Here is a 10,492-nt window from a genome sequence, read left to right as displayed (position 1 = left end):
GTAGTATGCGTGTTACCCGTGTTAGCGTTGTGGCTGTACGAGCTTGGAATAATGAGCTGTTACGAATGGTTAGAAGGGTTAGAAGTGTTTTATTGCTCACAATGCTTGTAGTATGTAATGGGTACCTGTCCCATCAAGAATTTCAGAAAGTTTGACACTGAAATGGGTACTTGTTAAATTTAGTATCGCAATTTTTGGAGGGAAAATGAAGCTTGTAAAGATGAGAGGATATTAATAGTTGAAGGGATTTTGGACTTTGCCATTTATTCGGTATTCTAGAAACTGGGAAACAGTGTTTCGGAAAGTGGATATGTTTCGGTCCTCAGGTGAGGGGGCAACGACTGTTTAATCACTTGAGACTGCTTGAGACAATGTCTAGTATTAAATAGCTGTAGCTAATGTGACGAGGGTTGTCCAGTGATTGAGGTTAGGGCTTTCTAAGGGACACGACAGATTAGGTGTCTTCTCCGTAACTTGAGGATGGAAACGGTTTCCGAAACGTTGTGTTTTATAGTTTCTAGAATACCGGACGATGGAAAAAGTTTAAAACCCGGGAATTTTGAGTATTATATACCACCATCAGAACCCTTTAGAATCTACATGACTTGATGTATTTGAATGCAGTAATCCATGTCCTTGAACAGAAGGCCTTTATTACAAGGTGACGACTCATGCTGTAAATACTGAGGTCTTAATCAAAGAAAATTTTGGATACTGTAATGTACCCATAAATCAAGCATCATCACATGTCTATTATTTAGTTACACATCTGTAAATATGGTGGTAACAGCTTGTTTACCATTCCAGAATATGATAAGTTAATGTGATGTAATAATCCATCATTCAAATGCAGTGCCATTGTGGATGATGAGGGTAACTGACAGTTGTTTGGTTAACTAAGCAAACATGCCTGATACAGGTGCAGACTAATGATAATGTGAGATCGTGCAAGTTTCAAAATGCAGAAAATAGTGTTATGAATGGGACACATGTAAATTGTATGTAGCCTGGGAAACATACCATTCTGAGTTTTTATCAACATGGTTGTCAATATTCAATAGCGGTTTAACTTAAGTAAGGTAACTGGTTTCTATGTGGCCACGGGGTAGTGTAGTTCGTTTAGGCACTATCTACAAGCAGGAAGGTCATTGGATCGAATCCCAATGAGATGAATTTCTTCAATTTACATAATCCTTCCAGCCACACCATGGCCTTGGGGTCGACTCAGCCTCTAACAGAAATGAGTACCAGGAATATTCCTGGGAATAAAGGGCAGCTAGCACGTAAGGCTGACAATCTTGCCGCCATCTATGAGCCCATTGTCTAGAAAAGGTGGGAACCTCAACATCTTACAACCCTATGGGCATCCACAGCATGTTACAGGGATAGCTTTACTTGTTTACTTTTATCTGTTTCTTACTTACATTATTTTTGGGGCGTTAGGATATAATTCCCAACAAGGATAACAGATTTTTGTTTTCACCACAACATCCATTTTGGCTTAGGGGCCTACTCAGCCTCCTATCCAGTGAGTATTAAGGTGCTTTCTGTGGGGGTAAAGCAGCTGGGGCTTGAAGCTGATCCTTCACTTCCATCTAATGCTGAGCTCAAGTAAACATGGAGCTATACATCCATTGCCCCATCTTAACTCTTTGACTGGCACGAAGGGTATTTAAATCCCATCCCTGTCCTGGCAGGCCCTTTAAACCTTATGTCGCTAAAATGCATATAGTTACTTTTTCCTAAACAACTTCAAGAAAAATTGGTTTTTAAAAACGAAATTTTCAGGAACTAATTGAAATACAATATTTTATGCAATAAATGACTTTCCATACCTCTTTATTAGTTTTCATTCGTGTGATAAACATTGAAACATGAAAGTTTGCAGAGAGCCACACCACAGCCTNTGAATGAATGTGAAATATTTTCTGACCTTTTCCTTCTCAGACGGTTCTGACAGTAATATAGACCCCCACAAAGTTTATAAGGGTTCTTTACAAACATGCACATGAATGAATGTGAAATATTTTCTGACCTTTTCCTTCTCAGACGGTTCTGACAGTAATATAGACCCCCACAAAGTTTATAAGGGTTCTTTACAAACATGCACATGAATGAATGTGAAATATTTTCTGACCTTTTCCTTCTCAGACGGTTCTGACAGTAATATAGACCCCCACAAAGTTTATAAGGGTTCTTTACAAACATGCACATGAATGAATGTGAAATATTTTCTGACCTTTTCCTTCTCAGACGGTTCTGACAGTAATATAGACCCCCACAAAGTTTATAAGGGTTCTTTACAAACATGCACATGAATGAATGTGAAATATTTTCTGACCTTTTCCTTCTCAGACGGTTCTGACAGTAATATAGACCCCCACAAAGTTTATAAGGGTTCTTTACAAACATGCACATGAATGAATGTGAAATATTTTCTGACCTTTTCCTTCTCAGACGGTTCTGACAGTAATATAGACCCCCACAAAGTTTATAAGGGTTCTTTACAAACATGCACATGAATGAATGTGAAATATTTTCTGACCTTTTCCTTCTCAGACGGTTCTGACAGTAATATAGACCCCCACAAAGTTTATAAGGGTTCTTTACAAACATGCACATGAATGAATGTGAAATATTTTCTGACCTTTTCCTTCTCAGACGGTTCTGACAGTAATATAGACCCCCACAAAGTTTATAAGGGTTCTTTACAAACATGCACATGAATGAATGTGAAATATTTTCTGACCTTTTCCTTCTCAGACGGTTCTGACAGTAATATAGACCCCCACAAAGTTTATAAGGGTTCTTTACAAACATGCACATGAATGAATGTGAAATATTTTCTGACCTTTTCCTTCTCAGACGGTTCTGACAGTAATATAGACCCCCACAAAGTTTATAAGGGTTCTTTACAAACATGCACAAAAACTATCATATATATTTCTTTGGTTGATGAGTGCCAAGAGAGCAAAGAAGGGAAGAGATTGTCAAAGCGTTAAAACACGCCAACGCCAGGGAACGGCTGGCATCGTCCGGGCGTTAAAACACGCCCGCGCCAGTCAAAGAGTTAATGGCATGCTGCTTAGTCGTACACAGGAACAAGTTTACTTTTATCTTTTAGTGTATTTCCATCGTTTTTCTTCTTTGAAAATAGGTGTGGATAATTCTTATTGTTACCCCAAAAAAATATCTTTTTTATGTAAATCAGATATTGGACAGGTCATTTTGCTTTTGTCATATATGAGGAATATCATGAAATTCTTAAGAGGAATGTCACGAAGTCCTTCAGTCAACAAGGAGAATGCATATGAATAGTTAATGAGACTATAACATCTCTTTAAAACTGTAAAATTGTAAAAGTCGTATATTCTCATTGATGCTCTTGATGGATATATTGTGTACAGGTATGTGAAACAAAAAGTGTGAGTGACAAGGTTTAACTATATGTAATAACTATATGTACTGCCTGCTTTAATATTAAATAAATCACATATTGCCCACAGGCTAAATTGTTTTATATGATCAGCTTCGAACTTATTATTTCTGTGTTATATTTACAGACCATACAAAAACAAGTCAGAATCTGTAATACATGATACACATAATACACAGCACAGCACTAATTTGACAATGTTGTATCAAATAACAGTTTATATCAGCGGACTTGGACATAACCTTAATTTTAACCATTTTAAGTTTAGCACTATAGTTAAGTGATTCAGATATTTTAAATGTTTTATGTACCCATATTGTAAAAGTTTTCTTAAATATTTGGATTCAGGCATTTTATAACTGAAACATGTTGGGGATATAACAGTATTTGATCAATAAAAAGAAAATAAATTTGATGTACTTGGATGGTGATTTCACTTTTTATTTTAATATAATGTATCTTGCAGACCCATTGCTAGGTAATGGCCCATACCCATGCAACAGAGAACATGTCACATCTGCAGTGGCATCTCACAACAATAGAAGAGATGTTGCATGCAGTGTTCTCTGTGGGCCTGTTCCCAGCCTATATGACTTGACCAGAGTTCAGTTCAGTTAGTGAGTGCAATGCAGTTGAGTACAGTGGAGTGGAGCTAGTTAGTTGGTGAGTGAGCGAGTTAGAGGACTGCTGTGGTTCAGTCCTTGTTAGCCATTGCTGTTAGAAGCTGGTAGCAGAGATACAGGGATAGTTTGGGAGCCCAGAGTAAGGGAATGTCCACAGTTGAAGCCATTACCAGGTAACGACTGCTGAAGATACAGCAGACTGAGAAGACTCAGTACATACTGCAGTGAACTGCTGAGTGTGTGAATTAGTGATAGCACTATAGTTACTGGTAGTTACAATCTGTAAGTGACAAGTAAATCAAATTACCAATCCAAACCCTATCTATAATCACTGATACATGTGGCAATATGAAGTATACTGATGAAATTAACTCTCTTAAACAACTGCTTCCATAAACACCATTAATTGGTTGGTCAATTAAATGGGAATGCAGGGTGTCTTCTGTAGGTAGGAATTGACTTTTTAAATATTTAGATGAACACTGGGCTAGGAAAAGTTAGAAAAGTGTAAGATAGTTGTGTGCATAGATCATTTACTGATAATTTATCAATAGTATACATGCATCTGTCTCCCTTTATTTTCCCTGTTGCTCCCACTTTGGAGCATGGGGCATCCATGAAACACTTTGTTTCACTTCAGTTTCTTAATACTAAGACATTCAGTAGGACTCTGTTGCAAGGAGTATATATGCATAAAGCATGAAGAAGTCTGAATTAAGTAACATTTGGTTTATTTTGAGTAGGTTTTTTATTTATTTTTGTGACCTTTGGCTGGTAAGCATTTATTAATCTTGAGTAATTTACATATTATTCATATTCCCAGGTGCTTTCTTTCAGAGCATATGTTTACTTATGTTCAAAATGACATCAACTCCTGTGAATTATAGTGAAAACCTGTTACAAAATGTTCATGAGGGTACTGAGCCTCCTACCACAAATGGCACTACTTCAGTAATTCAAGGATCTTATCATTATTATCATTATGGCTGTGATGGTATGAATGACAAGGTAAGGGCACAGGGTAGTATATGGCTGTAGAATTAACCTATGAGGTGTAAATGCAGAAATCCAATTTTGGAGAAGGTGGCTAAGAAACAGAGTACAGAGCAGTTTCTTTTACTGCAAAATGTGTGCAGTGTACAGCTTTCAGCAAAGGGGTGGAACTTATATACTTCCCATTTTCCATTCAAACTCGTTTTGATTTCATGACTTAATTTAATTGCTTTTCAAACCATTTCTTATACACTTCTAAAATTTGTCTTCCTTCATTGTTTCTGTTGCCCTCACCAAAATGTCCCTTCATCTGTGCATATCCTCTTGTTTCCTTTTACTTTTTAGATGCATCTTATCCAATCAGGACTGACACTTTGCTTTAAAATGTAAATGATCTTTCCTAAAATGCAATATAAATTGCTTCGAACATGAATAAATGTGTAATTAGGTTGTACAGCTGCATCATGCCCCTACTGTTTGTACTTCTTTATTTTTAATGTATGCATCTTGGCCACATGGTTTAAATTGGGAAGGGATTTTGGCTATTAAGAGTAACTGGCTTCAGTCCTATTCAGAGCATGGAAGTTTATTTACATATATGTATGTCATCTTGTGATGGCAGTGGCCTTGAACTAAGTTTTCCATTGTATTTGATTGTGTAGACCATATCAAATTGTGTTTCATTAAAAGTTTTGTATCTTAATGAGCTCTGTATTATGTGCCATTTACTGTTTTTTTGTTGGGTGAATGGCAGAACAACAGTAAATTGCCTGATAACTTTTCGTTTAGACCACTGATATCTCATTTTGTTGCAATTTGAATGGTCAGATGAGCAAATGTGTATTCACAGCCTTTCCAATGTTTTTTTTTTTCCACTCCGAATGTATGTGGCAACATAGTTAACCAAATTAACCCTGTTGTAGTAGAACCAAAAGGTTCAACACCACTGATACAAAGCCCAATGTTGGAAGAAGAATTTTTCTAACAGGTATCTCTGCAAACATATTGTATGCATTTATCTTTCCCATCCTAGTTACATGTGCAGCCATCATATCTCCCCTACATTCGACTGTTCTAACACCAATATATGACCCATATTATTTACAAAATGCCTTGTGTGTAATATCGTAAGTTGTCTGCTTACATCTTCCTTCTTAGGTTCAAATATTCTTCACATGAACTTTGTTTTCAGAAATGAGTAATGTATGTCCTACCCTAAAGGAAAGTGACTACATTACACACATATCACATCCATATGGAACAATTGGCAAAATTGTTTCAAAACTGGTCTTCTTTTATGTGATACCTTGCAGTCTGGTAGATGGTTACCAATGTTCTATAGGAACATAATGCTCCATGTTTGGCATAGAACTTCTGCACTGAATATGGGGGCAGAAAGTTCTTCTAAAATGTCAGTAGCTCTCTACCAGACTACACATCATCATCCCACAAGATCATTTTTAATATTCACCAGCATGGGAACCTCAGAACTAATAAAATTCTTTTGTAGATCTCCAGCATTTTTTTAAAGTAAACTGAATGGTAACAAGCCTTTTTCAGTTTATTATTCTGCTAATTTCATCATGAACATCTTTACTGACTGTTAGTGTTGTTCTCAGATCCCTAAATTTGTAAACACTCTTTGACATTCAGATTCCAAATTCCTAGGGCTGGGGTTGTGGCTACCGCACTCTGCAGACCATCTGTTCATGGATAAGAGGCACTATAGAACATTCCCCTGCAGTGCCCAGCATCCCTGCTATTCAGCAGATATTGATTCATTTGGAAGATAAACCTTCGGGTTTCATGGGATCTCATGATTGGATTGGCAGCTTTGAGGTTTGTATTTTAAATTAAAATGATGCACATATATTCGGCAGAAATATAACAAATTGGAAAGGATGAGAATCCCATCCTCATTTCCAGTTATTTTCATTACAAGAGTAAACTTTAATTTCTTAATTTTAATGCTATTTATTTTAACTACTATATACTGTGATAGTGACTAGAAAAGCAACCATATCTAGAATGGGCACTTCCTATATTACGATAAGAGAGCTATTTGAACTACTCCTCTAGTAAGGTAGTCCCATGTTTCAGCTTCATATTTCAGTGATACAGGTTCCAAATCTTCATACAGTTTGTTTTTTCTATTCCAGGAAGGGAATAGCTTTTTAAAACAGACTGCTTCCGTGTAATATTATTAATTATCCTATTCTATGCATTAAATAAATACACCTTTTACAAATTTCCAGACCATAGAAAATACACTTTATCATTAATCGTCCTACTCCCTGCACTTAATACACACACCTTGCAGGGACTTCAAGGCCATAGGAAATGTACTTAACCCTACAAAACAGACAAGTCAAAGGTAAAATTGTAATGTTAGAGCCCTCATGAGAGATATGTGCAAATATCTGTCTTACTCTTCCACAGTTTATCAAAAAAATTATTTATTATCTGCATTTACTCAGAGTAGGAGTAAATAATAATGAGGACAGCTCTAGGTCAAGTGGTACATATGTTTAATGTAAATCAGTGCACCCTTGTACTCAGGTTTTTGCAGCCTGTGTCTAATGTGTAACTTTGGCTTTTGGGGTTTGGCTGCATTGTGTGCTGATGTCTCATAGTACGATACCTTCATATACAGAGTGTTTCACGACTTTAGGGCATAACTGCAGGAGGTGATTTCCTAGATCTTTGTGATCAAAAAAGTTCATATAAACATGTGTCCGATTACGGAGTTATGACCGTTTTTTCATTCCTGTACACGCCCTCGCGTGAACTGCGTCTTATCATCTAACAGGTTGCTATTTTTAGCCAGCTACAGACAGAGCGTTCTTGTTATCTCAACACTTGAGAGATACCTAAGGCGTGGTGGGTTGGTATGTCCGGCCACAGACCCGTGTGGTTCACAACTGAGTGGCAGCCTGTGTTGTGGCCAGCGGTGGCATTTTCGAAAATCAGCTTTAAGCACCAATAAATTCAAATTAAAAGTAATTTCACAAAGTTAACTTTACATTCATACTTTAAGTGTATCATGTATTATGCTGGTTTATTATTTTGTTCTGTTTATTGTCAGTAATCGTTACATTCTATTCTGAGTTTAAAACGGTCATAACTCCGTAACCATCAAAAATTGGACACATGTTTATATGAACTTTTTTGATCACAAAGAACTAGGAAATCACCTCCTGCAGTGATGCCCTAAAGTCGTGAAACACCCTGTATATTGGGTTTCTTCGTTCTCCTGTCTCATTGACCTTAAAGCTGGCAACTGCAATGTATGCTGATATGTTACAACATATAGTGCAACTTAACCTTGACGTTTGAAGTTACACACAGTATAAGATAGCTTGTTTATCAGTGATCTATGAAAATCTCAATGTTCCATCAGGTGTGCTTGGTTGTGGACCATCTTTATGGTGTGTCATCAAAAATAATCCATGTGACTAAAGGTTCAGATTTGAATCAACATATGCCATCATTAATTGAACATTTCAATAGATATGGAAGCCCTCTTATGATGGGTGGTGATCAGGATTGCTCTGCAAAAGCTGTGATGGGAATACATGCTTCTGACAGTGATGTGTACCTTCTCATTGTGGTAAGATTACATTACATTACATATGTGTGATTTCTTTATATTTTGTGAAAATCAGTGATGTGCTTCATTACAGTTCACTCTTATTTAATATACATGCTTAAGAAAAACTGGCCAGTTCTAAACATAGATTAATGCTTCTGATTCCGTAGGATCCTCATTACTGTGGCAGAGCAAGAAGTTGTCAAGAATTGCAAAAGAAAGAATGGGTAAAGTGGCAACATATAGATGAATTTGTACACAGCTCTTTCTATAATATATGTCTTCCTTTGTGCACTGGAAATGGTAACATCAGTGGAGATAAAAATAATGCTGTCATCAAAGTGAAGAAAATAAATAGAACTAAGAAAATTTAGAGGAACATACTGCCTCCAGCTTCAGGAAACAGGTGTACCGTGCAGGAGGTGGCAGTATGTTCCCTTGAAATGTTAGTATGCATCTAAATTACACAGTGTAATAACCCATGCTAGATGTGTACCTTGAGGATTGAGAGATGTGGTTCTCTGAAATGTTTGTACCCATCTACCAAACTACAGTGTCATAACGTGTGAGACCGCAGTATGAATCTTCACTACCATGAAAACCTCATATCTCATCTGAGATGATTTCTGTAAGAATTTTGTCTTTAATCTTAAATAAAACTAATCTTTCATAAACTTGGGGGGGGGGAAGAGTAGGGAAAATAGATATAGCATATACCACATGGATAGTAACATTAATCCCAAGAAGGAAAGAAAGAAAATATATTTTGAATTTTGAAGTTCTGCTTGCAGTGTATTTTTAAATTTATGTGGGTATATAATGCAGTAATGTTATAAACACACTGTAACATTTATGTATAAGAGTGTTTTAATTCAAGCATAATTTAATCAATAGAATAAAATCTAAAATAAATTAAATCATGTGTATGTAGAATGTGTTCTCATTCTTGGTAGCTGAGTTGCATTTGATATCAAATGGCAATTAAGTGACATTCACTCACTCACTCACTCATGGAGCTGAGCCCTTCTTGAGAAGCCACCAATTATGCAGCTACTCAAGAATTTCACAGTATTTTATTGAACCCGAAGGTTCATTACCGTGTTCACAAGAGCCCTCCACTGGTCCCTATCCTGAGCCAGATCAATCCAATCCATCCTATTTCTCTAAGATCCATTTTAATATCGTTCACCAACCTACGCCTTGGTCTTCCCAGTGGTCTCTTTCTTCTGGCTTTCTCACCAATATCCCATATGCATTCCTCTTCTCTCCCATCCGTGCTACATGCCCTTCCCACCTCATCCTCCTTGACGTGATCATTCTAATTATACTTGGTGAAGAGTACAAGTTATGAAGCTCCTCATTTTGCAGTAATTGACATTACTTGGCAAATATCTTAGCACATTCAGCACTGTGAAAATAAGAGCAAATGAAAAGAAGGTGAGGCAGGTGGTGACAGGAACTGATTAACTCTGACCATTCTGTTGTTCGTTCAGGGAGGCACTGACCTTCGATGTACAAAAGTCTGAATTATTGTATTTGCTTTGTCAGTCAGTGCATACTTGTTTTTTCTCGCTTGCTGATGTTGTGTCTGTTCTGATTTTCATATTTATGTAGGTGAAGTAGTACATATGTTATATTTTAGCGTCCTGTTGCACTGATTTAAGTCCATGATTTATTTAATCCGTCTTGCAGTGCATACACTCATTTATTTCCTTCTCTCCCTCGCACTACATGTTTCGGCATAATAATGCCATCTTCAGGTGCTTACTTATCCACGTCAAACCAGTTCATTGCATGCCATGTTCACACATTAAAATAACTAAAATATGTATCTATCATATACATTGTCAA

The 10,492-nt window shown here is 36.8% G+C and overlaps 1 protein-coding gene across 13 annotated transcripts; it reads left to right on the top strand.

Annotated features, from left to right (window-relative positions):
- Positions 1-22: 22 nt before the first annotated feature.
- Positions 23-9,567, top strand: LOC111866190 (ufm1-specific protease 1). 13 transcript variants are annotated; one of them, XM_023854905.2, is made up of 6 exons: positions 29-68; positions 3,212-3,407; positions 4,883-5,067; positions 6,721-6,891; positions 8,453-8,662; positions 8,812-9,567. In XM_023854905.2, exons 2-6 carry the CDS (start codon positions 3,380-3,382, stop codon positions 9,013-9,015), a joined length of 798 nt encoding a protein of 265 aa, XP_023710673.1. In that variant the 5' UTR covers positions 29-68; positions 3,212-3,379; the 3' UTR covers positions 9,016-9,567. The 13 variants fall into 13 exon arrangements, with proteins under 13 accessions (XP_023710681.1, XP_023710683.1, XP_023710673.1 ...); XM_023854906.2 differs by having other exon boundaries at positions 48-77; XM_023854908.2 differs by having other exon boundaries at positions 50-77; positions 3,223-3,407.
- Positions 9,568-10,492: the final 925 nt, after the last annotated feature.

Source organism: Cryptotermes secundus, unplaced genomic scaffold (assembly GCF_002891405.2).
Source record: "Cryptotermes secundus unplaced genomic scaffold, Csec_1.0 scaffold599, whole genome shotgun sequence".
Classification (NCBI taxonomy): Eukaryota; Metazoa; Arthropoda; class Insecta; order Blattodea; family Kalotermitidae; genus Cryptotermes; species Cryptotermes secundus.
The sequence above is the reverse complement of the archived record's forward strand: the minus strand, read 5'-3'. Positions and strand labels throughout refer to the sequence as shown.

What these genes read in the sequence shown, in the direction of transcription:
- LOC111866190 (XM_023854903.2), top strand. Translation starts at nt 118, where the DNA reads ATGGGTACCTGTCCCATCAAGAATTTCAGAAAGTTTGACACTGAAATG. An exon ending in GTGATGGTATGAATGACAAG is followed by an intron (nt 5,068 to 6,720) that starts GTAAGGGCACAG and finishes CCAAATTCCTAG; the next exon opens with GGCTGGGGTTGTGGCTACCG. An exon ending in ATTGGATTGGCAGCTTTGAG is followed by an intron (nt 6,892 to 8,452) that starts GTTTGTATTTTA and finishes ATGTTCCATCAG; the next exon opens with GTGTGCTTGGTTGTGGACCA.